The sequence below is a fragment of the Perca flavescens genome, chromosome 16, assembly GCF_004354835.1.
Source record: "Perca flavescens isolate YP-PL-M2 chromosome 16, PFLA_1.0, whole genome shotgun sequence".
In the NCBI taxonomy this organism is placed as follows: domain Eukaryota; kingdom Metazoa; phylum Chordata; class Actinopteri; order Perciformes; family Percidae; genus Perca; species Perca flavescens.
Window position 1 is genome coordinate 24,569,672 of NC_041346.1, and position 18,931 is coordinate 24,588,602.

An 18,931-nucleotide genomic window follows, 5' to 3' on the forward strand; every position below is an offset into this window, starting at 1 on the left:
GTATTGAAAATAATAGTTGCAGCCATACCCACACAGTCTGGGTTGAAATTATGCAAGTCATGATGAGAGGTTTTTTTCAGGCCGTGTTGAATGTAAACAAAAAGCTGCTTGCCGTCGCTGCGCTATCGTCATCGTGTAAAGCCCACCTCAGCGGTTGGGATTGGTGCCTCGATTTGGGAAAACTTGGAAATGGGCTTGACGGCCAGACAGACTTGCAGAGCAAATCTCAAATTTGCCAGAAGTTGGTCCGGGTTTTCCCAGGCTACACTGCATGCAAATTATACAAATATTCTGTGACAGTTGGCTGAACAGCTACTAGACTCAAATTCAAACCGGACAAGGAGTTTTTGTAAAACCTCCTCCTATGGGCCCCGTACTAAAGACTAATAACTCCTGCTCCAACTTCCAGTCTGTCATCTGCGGCCTCTGACACCTGACCCTGTTCCTGCAGGAGGGAATAAGTGGGGGATCCCTTCAGGAAACGAACCAGCCCAAACTCTGCTTGTTATTTCAGGACCCAATCCCACTCACTGTGATGCATGTACTATTGTGGTAGTACGTGAAAGAAAATAAATAGAACAGCGCCGCTAAATATGTTTTTCATCATCCAGGAAATGGGAAACAGGTTCAAACCGAGAACAAAGGAGACATTTAGCAGTTACTAAATATATGTAGGTTTCGCCCATGTGCTGTAAGAAAACAGATAAATGCTTGTTTAAGGATCAGCCTCCTGACCTCCAACTCTTTCCAACATGGCGATGGAGATTATGGTGCAGTTTAATGTATTAAGACTGCCAGTTAATCTGAACTAATGCACATTATTAAGCTACCATTCCAGATCAAATCTCTCGGTATCAGCCGCACACTGAATTGGCCCATTTACTTGCACCTGCATCGCCCACAACACAGAGGGGTTCTCTTTCCTCTCTGATTATAGTAGACAGAGCACAAACACAAGGACAAGCATAAGACAAATTATGGAAAGAAATCCCAATCCCGATTATTTTGGTCAATATTGAAATCACGATTATTTAACACAAATTCTTACTGACTTTTGGAAAGATGTTGCAAATATTGAACTTTAAAAAACAGTGAACAAGTTAAACAAATCAACCGTGAAAACACCTAGAACTGTTAAATTTCCCTTAGTACTTTTCCCACAGCGAGTCTGGTGCAGACAAACACAGTAAAAAGAAAAGGCTGAAAGGATATTTTAAGCAACTGAATACCTGATGGTGAAATATAACCACTGCAGAATACCTACTGTTGGAATACCACTGGATTTATTGCACGGAATTTTTTCACTTTGAAACCCATCTACAGTATCTGAAGATATGAAGTGATGCTTGACACAAGATGCAATGTCCACAATAAAGCAGATACATTTGTAAGTGGCTTCCTATTCCTTCTCATTTCCACCACAGAAGGCAGTAGAGAGTAATAACACTACTTTTAACATCACTGCTGCTGGTGTTTTTGTTTAATTTTTTAATTTTTTTTAATCCCCAGTAGGATTCAAAGACACAAGGTCTGAAATAAATGGAGCATGTAGAAGAACTGTTCCCCGACCTGACCACATATTCCGTAAGGACTGATGGGTTTTATATAATAATGCACCTGTCAACCACAGAAGCAACCAAATTATTCTTATTTAGTGCACCATGAATCAACATGGCATGACAACATCAGCAGATCAAGAACTTTAAAATCAGACAGATCCAGCGATAGATTACCAAACACAAAGTGAGTTGACCCACTTTACAACAAGGTCGGTGATAACAGGACTGCTGAATCGTTTTAAAACCTATATTAAAAAAAAAACTCCTGGGAACACTTCTCGCTTTATTACAGCCTTACCACCTCTGCAGAGGTCAGTTTGCTGCTCTGATGATCACAGCAAAAACCAATGTACCAGTAAAAACACAAGAGAAGAAGAGGGGAAAAGGGAGTGTTTCATTGGTAGACTGAGGGGACAGGAAATCATTGACTAAGAAGTAAAAAAAAATGTAAATGCTGATGTGAATCAACCTTCAAAATAAAACGCTCAAATCTAATACACATAGTGTTTGATATAAAAAAATTTAAAAAAAAGATGCCTGCCACTAAAAAAAACCTCACGTTTTTCTTAGAATCAGAAGTGGTATAAACTTTCTTTTACCATATTTTTGTTAACATTATTTATTCCACAAAGACACAGCCTTGATAAATAGATCTCTCATTAATTTAATTGGTAATGTAATAGTGTACAGATTTCACAGATGGGTAAATAGTGTGCCTGATTAGTTGAGTAAGAACAAGAGTACGGGATTTTCATATGAACTGACCCCAAACATATAATTGTGGCTTTATTTTCATGAACCCATTAATCAGATGAATATAGCGGTTAACCTCCAAGGACTTAAATCACACACAAAAAAGAAGGACAAAAGAAATGTTTATAACTTTCCAAAAAATGGCTTCAAGCTCTCACAACTAAGTTTCAAACGTTCCAAACGTTAGCTTCAAGCTTTCAGATTGTGTCACAGTGGTATCTATATGAAGTCTACCCTCTGACAGGAAACCTGTTGAGATGAGACAAAGAAAAGCAGATGCCACGCCAGAGTAGGGGGGGGGGATCCACAGTAACTGAGGGGACAGATGTTCTGCTTGAAGGACAATGGGATAAGAGCCCTTTAGAGGCTTTTGTCTTTTTGTTTAATGGTTCAATGTATTGAGCTAGGACAGTGACTAGACTGACTGAAACCCCATATAGCTCACTGTCCCATACTGACCTCATTCATTGCTTAAGATGGCAGAAAAAATTTGTCATTGTCAGAGAAACTGAAACTATGATGGAAGTACTGCTTGGGCGATACCTACACACACATTTGGTCTGATTAGTAAAAGGAGAGAAGGTGGTTTCGGAGTGGTTTTTATGCTCTCGTCTATTAGAACCATTACGGTAAAGATGAATGAGTTATTACAGGAGCCTTGTTAGCTAACAAACTCCGAACCGCAGTGAGAGTGAAAAGGGTGAGGAGGAAACCGCAGTCATCCAAAAGTGTTCATTAGGCAGTGAGGGTCCTGCCATTTCAAATAATAAACAAATAGTCCAATTGTTCTAGCAAAAATAGCCCTGTCTCACTGAATTAAGCAAAGCGGCAGAAAATGTGCAAAGCTCCGGAGTTGCTCTAGTAGCCTAATTATCCAAAGCCTTATACTTCCTACTGACAATAGCAGACACACCAGACAGATGACTCAGAGACCCTCAGTAGAGCAGAGCCAATGAAATCTACGGTGGTCCATGAGTCAATGCAAGTCTTCACTGTCTCTCGCGACAGTGGGCGTCCAGCAGCAAGAACAAATATTTTAAGAGAGATGCCAAACCCTCTCTCAAACACACGGCGCACTTTGTCCAAGAAAGCGGGGCGGAACAATGCCTCCATTGCCCAGTGTAACCCCTGTGTCAGAGAGGAAAAGGGACAGTAGCCTCACACACACAAAACATGCTTGTGCGCACATGTAAAACAAAGACTGATCATCATGTGCTTTACTGAAAAGTTGCCCTAAGCTATTTTTTCGTTGGGTTGTAAAGGGTTGAGAAGGGTTTATTAGCCCCGTGCCCACCCACCCTAAATGACGATTTAACACATGAATGCAAACAAAAGGCTAAGACAATTTACACTACTGTCAAAATAAGCTAATGCGGCAATGCAATGCAATACATCTATCTTGCTGCATAGGATGAGCTTTTACATTTTTGATTCAGTCACTAATAACCGAGCTGATATTTGCATTTAGACTTTCACTATCACTGTAAAGGTTCAGTCATTCACTGCCTGACTAGCTATGCAAAATATTACTCTGGAAGAAAAACACAAACACATGCCCATAGGAAAATGCATGTACATGTACACACCAACGTTCTGCAAAATACGAACAGCTGTTTGGGGCAGTGAGTGACCTTATGTGTGAGAGCTCTTGTTTGCATGCCATGTAGATATTTATAGAAACAACGCCTCTGCCAGTCTGAAATTTAAGAATGTGTGTTAGCGTATGCATGCACACGTGTATTATGCTTCTATGCTCATAAAGCATTTCATCTCTGTGCCTGCTTTTGCACGACCCCGACTGCTATTTAGTCCCTCTGCCTATGTCCATGTCACTTAACAGTATCATGTATGAGTGATCGACTCACTCGATAAGAAAAACCAGTCTCTGTGGCGGTGGTTAGGCCACAGGAAATTGCTGCCTCTCAGTTGAGTCATAGTAACCGGAAGGGTGGTCAACTCCTTCACCGATTCAAAAATAAACTTTTATTGCAGCATTATTTTAGGCTCTGACCTCGTAAAATTCCTATAAACTGATTCAGCAATTACTTTTTTGTCTAATTGTTGAATTAAATGGAAATTGATTTAAAAAAAAAAAAAAAGAAATGTGCAAGAATCATTTTACATGTCTGCCCACTTACAGCACTTGCCAACTTCATCTGCAGTAGCACCTGCAGATACTCTTCAAAAGGGCTCAGCTGGTGCTCTTCCTCTTGCTCCTCCGTTTCCGATTTCAGAGAACGAACACCGTCCATGAAAACAAAAAACGCACTTTTTCGGCGCAACATGTTCACGGTTTTCACAAGACAACAAAGTAGAGAAAAGGAGCTCCGAACGAAGTTAATCCATCTTAGAGGAGGGACATACGATAGAGGAGCAAATCTTGGTCAAGCAAAGCAGGATTTAAGATCCTGCATATAGTAACGCAAAGATTGAATCCAAACACATCATATATCCTGGTAATCAAGGAATATATTCATCAATCAAAGTGCACCCAATGCAGGCAGAACAAAAAGTATAATTTGAGGGAACAGCAGAACTGTTGTAATCAGCACAGAACTTGATTTAATGACGTCATTAATCTGATTAGTCCACCTTCCTTCTAACTACCTTAACCACCCAATAGGACACTGCCGTTCTGTGGATTATCCCTGCTAGGCCAGCAAACACACATTAGCCATTGTTCTTGTTGAGCTGTTTTTGTACTTTTTAAAGGATAAGGCTCTTTAAATCTTATATAACACATTCTTTTTGCCTGAAACATTTGAACTTTATATTACCAATATGAGAGACACTTTATATACTTAACCGCTACAACATAGCAAGCTATTGGCTTGTTCATTCAGCAAACAAGTTGGAGGTAATCCAGATCTGGCTGAGGTCATCTCATAGCCCATGAGCTTGATAACATTATATGGATGTTAACGGCTGAAACAAGCGGGGTATTGATGGGAGAAATCAATCCATATAATAGCACGGATGGACCTGGTGTTTGTACATTGGGAATAAAATCTACTAATAGTCTCACTTTCAGCTGATGAAGTTAGAATTTAAACCCATGTTCTAGAGCTAAAATAGCCAATATTATCTTATTGCAGCTATACATTTTTGTGTATATGTCCGCAGATGAATGCAAGAAATTGCAGTACAGGAATGCCAGACTGGGTTTGAGGTCATACAGAAACAAGTATTCTTTTTTTCATTGAGACATTTTTTGAGGAGGTTTTAATCATCCGAATCTAAGGTGTAAGGACAGAGGGTGCTGTATGCTGTGCAGATTGTAAAGCCCCTTGAGGAAAGTTGTAATTTGCGATATTGGGCTATAAAAATAAACTTAACTTGACTTTATTTTTCAACTGTATTACATACTCGATACTATCTTGGCCCCAATTCTTTACTTTTCTTTAAGAACTTCTAAGCGATCCATACCAAGATTGTCTGTCTATGTTAAAAACAAATGATTACTTGCCAATATATCATTTTTTTTTTTATTTTTTTTTTAAACCTCCCAGAGAGCAATATCAGCCTAAAAGATCGGTCCGGCTACACCACGTTCTCATTGTCCAGTACAAATGTAACACATGAAACATGTTACATGGCCAAAGTGGTGAGTAAACACTGACTTCAGTGTTACTGTAAATGACACCCCTGCTCAGCTGTCCACTACCATGCTATACAAGGCTCAGGTGAGACTCTGGCCATGGCACTCAAGCTATGTGCTGCCGTGACATGTCTTATGTAGACCTTTTTCCGCTAAAGAACAACCATGATTTGAACATAATAACTACATGTTTTCTTGCAAAATAGTCAAAATAGTACCCTTTTGATTGCTAGGTGTGAGTCTTTGGATTTAATCATACTGTAGGAACATTCAGACGGGGGGAAATAACATACAAACAGCACCAGCATGCAATTAAGCAGTAAATGAGAGACTCGATTAAACATATCTGTGTCTTACACTTACACCCAACTGTGTCTCACTCACAGTTTCAGTTCATAAATAGATCTGTGTTACGTGCTGCCTTTTTTTTTTCTGTCAGCGTCTCAAAGGTTCCTCTTCTTGCAATGGCTCTTTACTCACTACAGCTACAGTTTAATAGCTTAGCTTCAGATGACAAGAGTCAAATCTCTCCCTTGAGGATCAAATCTGGCTATGTGCCAACCATGTGTCGCGTTCCTCTTTCGAGTCCCAGATCACTTGCTTTCTTCTCCAGGTAAAACAAGAGTGTGTGGCATTCGTTGTCTGTGCTGCTGATGCATTCTCCTGCTAGTAGTTCCCTACTTACTGTCACAACTCATTCAACTTCAATGCTGCAGAAAGGTGTCATAAGACGAGATAAAAATCATGCAGACACATCATGCAGAAGTATGGCTGGTGCAGCCAATGAGCGGGGGTTGTTATTTTTACCCAGAGCATTGTATTTCGCTGGAATGGTCTGCTTGTGGCAACACAAAATAAACATACATCTGCTGTGGTTGATGGTGTGGTTTTCCTCAACAGCGTTAAATTTTACTAGATGAAAAGTCAACACTTTAACCTGCTAACAGCCCACAGGGACTTTGAGATTCTAGCTTTATTCGGTCTCGCAAACAACGAAAAGGTTTTACGCTGATGCTAGAATATCTAGCTACAATCTTTTATTTGTGCGGGGGCCCAGAGGACTTGGTGTACACAAGTACTTTCACTGTCAAAATGAGCTCAACTATCTAGGTGGTCCTTCTTTTGCTGGCAGCGCAAACGGTTTTTCAATTTCTCTGAATTTCACTCCACCCTGACATGTCTCATCTCAGGATATGAGTAAAGATGGCACTTCTTAAGAGTTTGCCTGGCATGGCAAGCAGAAAATCCAACTTGGAAAGACTCTGATAGCTCAGCGTGTTTAATGCATCTGTATGCACCCAGTTTTCTATGCTAATGTACCTAGCATACTAGGGGGTAACACCCACTCGGAGAGACACTTAAACTTATCAAGTTTGTGAGTGAGACCATCTCTGTTATTGAATGAAGCCAGCTCTCGCTAGAGGAAGTGATGGATATATTTTCACATGTCATTTAGTGCCAAAACCATTTACTAATACAATCAGCGGCCTCCACCCTCTCTGTCTGGCATCACGCACACTAATAAATGTCCACAGCGCCCCACATACTGCCCTATTATAAATAACTCCTAAACGAAAAAAAGATATTCCCGCTAAAGCAAAAAAAGGTTTTGACAAAGCATCCTGCGGAATCGTGAGCATTAACAGACAACAATGATGTACCATCTTGCCAAGAAGCCTCCTCGCGCCCACACAGCCTCTCAATAATCACAAAAATGTGAGGTTAATTCTCCCACTGTAAGAGGACAAACCTAAGCTAAGAAACATAGAAAAAGCCCGTTCTTATTTTTGAAGTATCACACATGATTGTTACCATTGACATCAGTCTAAGAAAGGCAATTACGGGAGAGTGGAAAGTAAATGAGTCAGTGTGATGAAAGCAGAGAGAAGAAGAAAGAAAGAAAGAAAGAAAGAAACACAAATGAGGAAATGTTAAGAAAGGCGAGAGTGGGCTGGACATTTCCTCCAGCTGTTGGAATATTTTCATGCAGTGTGGGAGACAAATGTGTGGTAACTGCACTTCATCATGGCTTTGAATGATTTCACATTAAGCAACCGTAAAGTAACTGCTGAAAGGGTTCAACGTGGTACCGACAAAGTCTACCACGTCTGGTGTCCCTTCAAAATAAAAAGATTTCAGGAAGAACAATAACAGACCGCCACTGTTCCACGAGCAGCAGACCCACTGTTTCTCTGCCTTCATGATCATAAAACAGGACAGATGGAGAACTGAGTCAATACAATTTACACTAGCATCTTAAGCACTTCACCACACGCGTCTACACTCGCTGTGTTTTGCGAGCTAGCTGTCACATCCATTTGCTTTTTGGGAATAATAAACACGGACTGCAAAAACACTCCAGAGGTCAAATCTGTACCAATAAAAGAAAATGAAAATTCTCCTTGCATTCAGTCCAAACACATAGGCTAGAATTTCCTTTTGCACACAGAAGCAGCACGTAGTGGTGCGTGCGCTCCGCGGAGATCAGTCCTCCAAGTGTAAAAATCTATTTATATTTTTTAAATGACGAAACCTATTTTGAATGCTACCTGCTAATGCTCTTTTTACTGAATACTTGTGTCATTCTATGCACACGCTATCACTCTCCCACTACTAGTTTATAAGCTACACACTGTACCTTTATAATGAGGTACACTTAGGCTTAAAAGCATTAATTGATTCCATGGAGAAGTTGCAGAGAAAAGAGGTTGTAGCCCTTTATTCATCCTTCACCCAAAAGGTTGTAAAACCTAGTCCATTACTCTGTTGGGGGGGAACTCAATGCTGTCCCAGCCTAAAGAACAAATGACAGTCTGTTGTACAATATAGCAGTGATTAGGAGAACATGGAAGGCTATGAGGCTCAGGTGACAATATGTCAGAGCTCATGTGACTGAGACCCAACAGCAATATCATTTCCAGCGTCACAGCGGTGATTAGAGGCTGACTTTACAGATTAGAGGCTGAAACGGTCTGTGGCAGGAAGGACTGAGTCGCCTTTTCATGGACGAAGATGACAACATGGCTCAGACCCCTCCCTGCTATCAGCTCTGAGGAAGCGGAATGCCTACAGCTGTTGTTTCGAAAAAGCCCAAGACAGAACATCTCAATTAATGGTTTAGTGTATAAAGCATTTCATTTCTATATGTGTTTATTTGGTTTATGGTTTATTTTGTTATTAATTTTGTTGTATGGTCTTAAATAGTGTAGTTACTGTGTCATCTTTTCTTCATTTTTGTTTGGTTGGGGGAGGATATGTTCATGTTGCGAATTGTATGTTTTGTATGTTGTTTAAAAAAGAAAAAAAATGTTAATCACAACAACAACATTTTCGTGGAGATGTCAACAAATATCTCATTTTGTATTATTATTTATTCAATTTACTACAGTGTAAGGACGAGAAAAAACGGAAAAATCTCCCATTCGAGAAGCTACAAGCTTAAGAAATGACTTAAAGCCCATGTTGCAGGTTAACCACCACTAGGGCTGGGCGATATATCGATATAAAAAATATATCGATATATTTTTAAATGAGATATGGAATTAGACCATATCGCATATATCGATATAGTTCAAATGTGATCCTTGCTCCCATAGATATATACACAGATGTCACCTTGAGGTTCTAAACATACGTCAAAACCGCCGCCATCTTGGAACAGGGGTCCGAAGCATTCAGATCAACGCTAAAGATGCCGGACTTTTGTACTGCTTAATTATGTTCGAAGAGAAGGTGAAAAGAACAAACAGCAATGAATAACATTTAACAGGTGACAATGTGTTTTATGATTATGTATGCCGCCTTCGACCAGCAATCTGAGCTCCGGCGGCAGCGGGAGGCTGAGAGCTCCGTGGCCGCCGCAGCGTCTCTTCCCCGGGAAAAACACAGCTTTGCCTCGCTGCTGCGCTGGGTCCCCGCTGATCCAAATCGGACCAGCCAAAGACAGAGTGGTGATCGGTAGGATCTTACACGTAGTCCAGGACGACCTGTATGTCGATATCGGCGGAAAGTTCCACTAAGTTTGCCGGCGGCAGGCGGACGGAGAGAAGCTACAGCGGGCAGCAGAGACCGTCTGCGGCTGCAGGATCTGGAGCTCAGTGCCCGTTAAAATGACATGTAACGCATAAATACATACAGAAATAAATAGTGGAGGAATGAGCCTGGACATTTCAGTCTGTTTTAAACTTCACCTTGAAGCAGAAACTCTTAGTTCAGAAGGGTGAAGTTTCCGTTTGACTCAGATCTGTGAACCGATCATAATAAATATTCTTTGTATTAACACATTAATTAGTTTCTTTGTTTTGTAGTCGATAGTTCATCTTTTAGTTTACTTAAGAGGAAGCAGTATCAAGTGGAAGAATGGGACTATAAACCTAGGCTTACAGGCATGAGGCATTACATTTTGAACAAAGTAGATTATATTAATATCAAAAGCTTAATTGACCTTTGGAACGAATCACAAATATGGAGCTTTGATTTCAAAAAAGGTACTCCTATTATACAGTATTTAGGTTTACATTTTATTATTTGAACAGCTGAGCATTTAATCATGAACCAGGTGAAGAAACCGGTTTATTATTTATTTGATTTTGCAACTGTTTCTATGAAACTACTTGTGACAGATCATATTTGATTTTGGCTTTGACTGAACATTTGCTCTCACTTTGCGGAAAAAAATATCGGGATATATATCGTATATCGATATTCAGCCAAAATATATCGGGATATGACTTTTGGTCCATATCGCCCAGCCCTAACCACCACTGTTGATTAATAGGTACATATAGCACTCAATATATGTATATCATTGTTAAAAATGTCTCCAAATAGTGTTAAAGGCCAGTTTTTGTCAGGTTTTTGTCCTGACAATTCGCAATTCGGCGATGACGTCACGTTGGGGAGACGTGCATTAGCCTAGTACTGTAACTATGGTGACTGACTGGGATGAGGAAGATGTGTTTTTACTGTCAGTGAGTAGCACCAAGTGAAAGTAAATGTTTTATTTATATCTAGGGACAGTGATCATGTCGTTAGTTCAGCTAAGTACCGGTAAACTTATCTAGATCTAGAATGTCTCTCCCCAACGTGACGTCATGCAATGCATTGTGGGGGAAAGGAGAAACCCCTGTAAAAAAGTACTACTTTTTTGTATTTTATTCCGTTTTGTGATATCCATTGTATTTGATGTTGTTGGGTAACAGTTTAAATGTTTATTACCAACAATCAAATTGCAAAAAATAGTTGGCTTTAAAGGATAAATCGATTATAAAAAAGAATTGCAGATTAATATTGTATCGTCTATTAATCGAACAATTGATTCATCCACTAATTGTTGCAGCTCTAAACAGAAATGTCAAAGGATAATCTATTGGATGCAGCTTAGCTAAACAGAAATACTAATTGCCATGATGTACAGGTTTACAAATTTGTTACACCAAAGTGAAGCTACAACTAAGCTACAACTACGTATGTGTGTTTGCCAAAGGGTCGTACAAAATGGAAATGCCTATTTTTTGCAATTCATCTGCATGTCTTACATATATCAAGGTGACCCTACTCTATTTGAATACCCCCCACTGTCCTCCTTTCTCTATGCTTCTCGCTCCCCAGGGTGCAGACTGAGGCCTACAGATCAGATGTGGATCCATTCATCACTATTTTACTGTCATGCAGGTTCAAAGAAAGAGCTGAAGAGAAAATGGGCTCGGGGTGGTATCACTGAGTCAGCAGGTGGGTGGCTATAAGTATAAGATTTAATGGGAGGTGAAGGGATGTCTGTCGTAGTCTGCCAAAGGTTTCAGTCTCTGACACCTCCCCCCCCCCCCTCTTACTTCAGCCCACTGACAGAAGGAAACAAACTAGCTCAGGTTTCAGTCCTGGAAGTGCAGGGAAACAGCAGGGGGTGAGGCTGGACCCTGGGGGAGTCTAAGACAAGATGAAATACAAAAGCAGAAAACACTGAGGAAATCTCAGTCTAACACCGGGCTGTTTCAGACTCATAATAACACTACCACGAGATCCGCCCTGATATCTCACTGCTGTGAATGCATGACTGAAATCCCCCAAAACAAGACCATGTGGTTTTGATTGAACGTTTCAGTCGGTGTCCCTTTGGCAAAGTCTGGAGCACCACTTAATGACATGAGAGAAAACAATTTAAAAAAAGGCCTCTCCAGACAATACCACTTTCCCTTCTCAATTACATGAGGGGCGATGGCTTACAGATAGGCGTGTGCCTACAATTAAAACTGCTGGACAAACATCTGTCAAGCTGTCCCCAATGGCAAGACAGACATTCACGCCTCAACTGACACTGAATAAACAAAGTAATGCACCATTTCAATAATGTAACTGGCAAAGCATGGTTTAGTCAAGGACCACACATGGGTGCCTTTTGCCTACTATTTTAAAGCCAATGCTAATGACCCCAGTGCAGTTCCACTTACCTTAAGCTGCTGCTCTTTCAAAAGAGTTTCAGCCTTGTCCATGTTGCCTCATCAATAGTTGTGTGACAGGTCACAATCCTTTTATATCCTAGAGACTATGAAGAGTGGGCTTCTGCGTGTAACTGTGAGAACAGTAGCTTACTTCCAGTTCCCGAGCTAACCCCACTGGAGAAGTGAAACATTTAAGGTGTGGCATGGAAAGGTGATCTAGTCTTTTTTTTTTTTTAAAACATGGTTAGTAGCACCTCTGCTTAGTAGCACCTCTGCTGCTTAGAGTGCCGGCTCTAGCTCTGACACCCAAGCCCCAAGAGCAAATACTTCAAAGATGTTGCAGTGTACCTTTCTTCGAACTTTCTACAACAAACACAGCTATAACTTCATTTAGAACGGCTAAAACGGTCGTTCTAAATCGACTGTTTTAGTCCTTCGATTAAATTTCTTTTTCTGACCCCTGTTTTGCTGAGAAACAGTCACATGTTTTAGCCTACCTCATTTTGACTTCCTTGTTCCTTTGGTTGTGTTTTTTACATAATTCCTCTCAGGGTTTGGGGACCTTACTGTGCATGCATTCATGTGATGCTGAGCCATTTACTTCATTCTCTGTTAGTACAAAAAGAAAACAACTACCATTTCCAAAGACTTTGACCAAAACTTTGCCATCTTCCATTAAATTTCAGTACTATACACAATTCTGTCAAATAAATATATATATATATATATATATATATATATATATATATATATATATATATATATATATATAGTGAGGTTTATTGCATTAAATATTTGCAGGTGATTCAAAGAGCTGGACTCTCCTCTGCAGCATAAGAGTCTCTTTAAGCAAACAATGTTTTTGAAAGACTTTTGTTGTTGTTGTATACTTAATTGGTAATGCTACAAGGACTGATGGAGTGATGGTCATAATTTTCATGGCGGCAAACATTCCCAGAGTCTGTCTTTAGGCGGACGGTGAAGACTATAATCAGTGCTATGATGTTGCACCAAAGGCATTCAGCATTTTGGAGTCTATCAACTGACTGCGGTGCTTTACTCATGCTGATGCACGAAGCCTAAACAATAGCCATTTCAGTGATAACCTCCCCAAACAGGTCTCTTATTGAAATAAAGTTCTATGCTTCTCATTTTATGAACCAGTAACGTTGTATATCACAGCAAGGCCCTTTTCTGATACTTCAACAAAAGCAGTCGTGTTAGTGAGAGGTTGAGAAACCCTGCTCGACTGCAACTTCCTGAAACATCATTTATCTTCCTGTTTGCAGCGAGGAACAGGATGAGCATGATAAAATGCATGTGTGGTGCATGTGGTGCCTCATCCTTCATCCGTCATGTTGCACCATCTAGCCTAATTTTTTAACCTCTAAACTTATATTCTTTGGGTTTTGGACTATAAGACGGACAATTAAAACATAGCCCACGACAGGCCGTTGCTTCGCATCATGACGCCCCTAAGCTGTGATAATCACAACATATCACAGACTGAAGTGAGCTAAACTGTAAACCACCATTGAATCAAAATATAAAATGTTCCTCTTATCTGTGAAATAAGCATGTGACCGGCAATATGAAAGTTATAGTCAAATTCCAATTGAAATTGATTTTTATTGACAAAAAAATAATGAAAATATAAAATAATAATAATAATAATAATAATAATAATAATAATAATAATAATAAAACAGGCCCCCACTGGGCTGGGTGGCTAACGTTAGCCTACACTAGCAGCTAACATAGGCTATTTCTTTTGCTTAACATTAAAGAGTTAGTTCGGATTCACCAAAGTCCCACAATAACACAAACTAACTAACCGATCGAGGAAGCAGTCGAACGGCAACTTCCGTTCTCAGCGAGGTAAAATTACTGTTTTTGTCAATGGAGTGTGGTGGCTGTACAAACATCACAGATAATGGCCTCATTTCCCTGTCGGAAAGGGTTGTCTGACGGCAGGGTAAGGCGGTGAAAATATTCCAAATATAACGCACACTGGTAGCGTGTGCGCCCCATGTAGGAGTCCTTGGCAGCGGCCTGGGTTCAAATCCAACTGGCAGCTCTTTGCTGCGTGTCAAACCCCCCCCCCCCTTTCCTGTCTTATCTGCTATCACTATCTGATAAGATAAAAATGCCCAAAAATAATCTTAAAAAGAAATTTGTCTAATTCTAGAGTTATACTTATTGTATTCTTCCTTTCGATTCCAGTAATTATCGATTCTCGATTCTTTGAGGGGTGGAGTTAAACCGGTCCCATGCTTATTTCACAGATAAGAGGAACATTTTATATTTGGATTCAATGAGGGTTTACAGTTTTACCAGGCTTTTTCAACGTTTAAATAAAGCCATACTTACTATTCCAATGGAATCGTATTATTTTTTTAAACGTTTACAAGTTGGAACCCGTTCTCAATGCCCAATCCTATATACCGTGGCTATGAACCAATCAGATTGCCTGATTTGAGGTATCAGTTTTATAAAACAAATTAGTTGAATTACTCATCATGCACTTCTAGATAATTGTGATGAGCATTTTTCACAATTTCATTGACATTTCATTGACGAAATCGATTTATCAAGCAAATATCGTTAGTTGCAGCCCCCACAAGGTACTTCTGGCTTGAACCGCAACATCCTGCCGTGGCCCTGCATTAAAGTGTTGCCACAGCAACGGCGCTGCTGTTACTGTATGTTTTGCTGTTTGATCTGGTTTGGGACAACAAGAAAATAAGCTGTGTGTAGCTTATTTTCTCCAGTGGCAACAGCCACCTGTAGAGTATGGCTGTGCTCTGTCTGCTGCCCTATTGCATGGACTAAGATTAAAGGAACAAGTGTCTGGATTCCATTCAGCTCGCTAAAGAAAAAAAAGAAAAAAAAGCAAGCATCTGGTTGTAATACAGTATTCTCTACAAAAGCTTGGTCTCTGTTTAAAAAAACTATCAAATGTTTTCCAGACAGAAGGTACCACATGAAAGCCTGTAAGATGTCTTCAGGCTATGTTCGCGTTGCATGACTACCTGGGCAGCAGTGTTTCTCGGTCAAGCGTTGCAGTAGTAAAGTAAAAATGCTCTGACATCACTGGAAAAAAACGGAAGAATGTGGAGTACTCGTGTTTTTCTCTATGAACTTTGCACCAGGTAAATTACTGGAGAATTCAGGGGAGTGCCCCCCCCCACCTTCCTCTTTTTTTCTTAGAAAGGAAAACACATCCCTGATTTAACTATCTTCAGGCCCCTTTGTTGGGGCCCAACTCATAATATTGACATTAGACTGCAGTTTTATCGTAGAAGAAAAGTGCTCCACATTGCAGTATTGTGATCAGGTGTTTTGCAGAATTGTCAGCCTACGAATGGTGAGTTTAAAGTCATTAAAATGTGACCCTTCCTGCAGGTTCAAATGCAAACTCCATGTAGTAACTTGCAAGCATTCACACATGCATGTTTGCACTGACACACACACACACACACACACACACACACACAAAAACATACCACCATTTAATCTAAATGTGCAATGAATCTTGCAACAACATGCCAGCACCTCTTCCAGGCAGTTTGTCAGCACACAGACAGCAGAATGACAGTGGATCATTTCCACAACAAAATAAATAACAAGAGCCACTGAAACAAAACCTTAACAACAGGAATTCCTCTCACCACAGCTGCTTATTATCAAGTCGTAAAAATAGTTTGACACGGTCCTGTAATCTTCGTTATTTCCATGCTGTAGTTGGGAGGAGACGAGAGACTTTTCAAATTTGATTCACGAGCGAAATATAACGGCTATTTTAGATAGCAAAAATCTTAGAAATGCCATCTGCATCATCATAGCGTTGTTTTGATAGCGTTGTTGCTGTCTTATTACATCTTCATATGTTGCTATCAGCTGGCTCACAAGCACTATTACAACCATTTTGGCTAGTAAAAGTTTGTTCGCAAATGTTTGCTTGAGTGTTGTGCGATTCAGTGCGAAAATGAATGGAAACACCTTAAAATGTCTCAAATCTATTCGATATTCCATTTTGATTGCAAAACAGCATGTGACATCATTACGCACAGGATTTTATTCGCTTCAAAGCCATGGAATGGAAACTAGTCTATATCCACAACGTCTCCCACTTTCGGGATTGCTCCGTTGCCGCCGGAAATTCCACCGGATGTCTCTTTTGGACCGGATTTTCGTTACCTCTTTCCTCTTTCTTTGTTTTGGAATTTTAAAGTCCGGTGGATTTATGGTCATCTATGTTTAACTGCTCCTCAGATCTCTGCAGGGTAAATCCAGACAGCTAGCTAGACTATCTGTCCAATCTGAGTTTCCTGTTGCATGACTAAAACAACTTTTGAACGTAGGCTACACATGTTCCACCAAAACGTTCCTTTTGCATCGGCACCGTGTCTTTGTCCAGAGCCTAGGGCCGCCCAAGACGATTGTGATTGGTTAAAAGAAATGCCAATAAACCAGAGCAGAGTTTTTCTCCCATCCCGAAATGCTGTTATATATGGACTAGCCAGACCTTTATCCGCATGCATGTTTTTAGCGAACTTCAGATAATTCCATTGACAAGTGGATGGAAACATAGCTAGTTTGTCTGATTATGGGGAAATGCCACTGATAGAGTGGGCTGGCTTGATAAGGGCTACCGCTTGGTTGTAAGAAGTAAAGCAATCCTTAAAAGTGAATTTCAGTGAAAAGTGACATCATTACAAAGGAATGTACTGTAGTAGGGTCACTGGGCTTCTACTTTGTCTTCTTATGTTGCTCATTAAGAATGCCTGATGAACCAAATCAAACATTCATAGGATATAAGGTCATCGTAGGTCCCCCTGATGTTGTGACAAGTGTGTAAGGACACAACTCTAGAGGTTCTGGTACTCAGTCAAATCAATTTAAGACTAACCTATCATTCCCTGTGTATAGATAGCCTACATGCCTCAGCTTTAAGGTTGTGGATACAATTTCAAATTATAGCAACAAGATTCTTGTCATAAAGCCATGTCTCATTTTTCTCTTCCTGGTGTTTAATATAAATAAATAAATACATATAAGAAATTAGCAAGCTATTTATGCATTTAATTGCTAGGCTACTTAAGTGCAATAACTAGTGAGCAGTTGCCATTCACCACTGTTTGTAACGCTTTAGTACTCTTCTGTGTGCAGATAAATAAGACAGTGATAATACAGCCTGTGAAATGCACGTTTTGCATATTATAATTTGCATATATTTATAAAACCGTTAAAAAAAGTCACTGCTAGCTACATGAACAACCTCAACAACTTGGCACCGCAGGAAAAAGCTATAGGCTATGCTATAATGTGAGGGGGTGTGTATGTGTGCAAAGCGTGGTTTGAAATGCTCAAATGTTAACTAAAATGGATGGTTAGCGAGCTCGGATTTTCACGCATGCCCTCCTTGCCAACTACACCGTGTTACACTGGATGTGGCAACGACATGTAACGCAAGCAAAAAAAAAAAATAAATAGCCTACATAAGCTTCTGTGATTATCGCTGCAAATTAGCTGACTATGGTCACAGAGGCTGGACATCCACAAAGCAGCGCATACTAAACGTCGTGTTAGCGGCTAAAACATGGAACCGCTGCGGCTCGTCACCCGCACGTTTATTTCGAGCTCGATAAACATAGCAAAAAAAGCCGTTAATAAAAGATACAAGTGTACAAGAGACTCACCCATAGCTCTGACCCCCAGCTCATGGTTTCAGTACGATGTCCTCTGAATAATCCACAACTCGTTTGAGGTGTTTTTTTTACCACATACAGCGGCAGACGTGATGTTTTGCCTTTTTTTGATATTCGCCTATCAACGACCGTGTTCTGTGTAAAAAAAAAAAATGGCTCGTTTTTTATTTTTTTAATCAACGTCTCATCCTGTCTGATAGGCTACAAGATGGCCAGGAGCTGCAGCATAATCTTCAAACAGGATAGTCTCGCTATATGCAGCGCGCGGGCACCCGCTTTCGACCCAATGACAGCTGCTCTTGCGCGCGCACAGGCAAGAGAAGAAGAAAAAGAGAGTTGGTGGAGGGTGTGGGGGTGTCACTGCAGGGTTGTCCAATAAAGCCTTTACAAATATCGGCGGCCACTCACTATTCCTTGTGCGTTTGAACTGATGTGAATGGTGGATAGGGTTCAAAAAGGTCACCACCCTCGGCAGATGTTTGATTGAACACCCCCACAGCATGGTTTAATACTAAGTTGTGGGCAGCCCTACTTTCTCTTTGTCTCTCTCTCTCTCTGTGATAAGACCTAAAGTAGCCTAGTCATGCAGGACGTTGACAGCACCCTAGATGTTCATGAACACTTGAACCCACAGCAGCTACAAGCTGTAAGAGTGTTGGGCTGAAGGTGGAGTAGAGTTTAACAACTTTGATGCACTCAGAATGAAGAGATAAAATGGCAGACACCTTGCTGCTCAGCTGATGGAAGACGGCATCATAAAAAGGGCAACATCTTGAATGTCTAATTCAAAACCTTTGGTCCCAACTGGTGTCCTTTTGTCTGCAGAAACAGAACCACCGCACGCTCTGTTACCATAATTATGACCTGATATAA

At 40.4% G+C, this 18,931-nt stretch overlaps 1 protein-coding gene across 1 annotated transcript in view; it reads right to left on the reverse strand.

The window, feature by feature from the left end:
- Positions 1-18,367, reverse strand: part of fnbp1b (formin binding protein 1b) — a 61,960-nt gene extending 43,593 nt beyond the window's left edge. The window contains exon 1 of the mRNA XM_028602505.1: positions 18,050-18,367. Coding sequence (XP_028458306.1) covers positions 18,050-18,073 — 24 coding nt within the window. The 5' untranslated portion in view covers positions 18,074-18,367. The remainder of the gene's footprint in view (positions 1-18,049) is intronic.
- Positions 18,368-18,931: the final 564 nt, after the last annotated feature.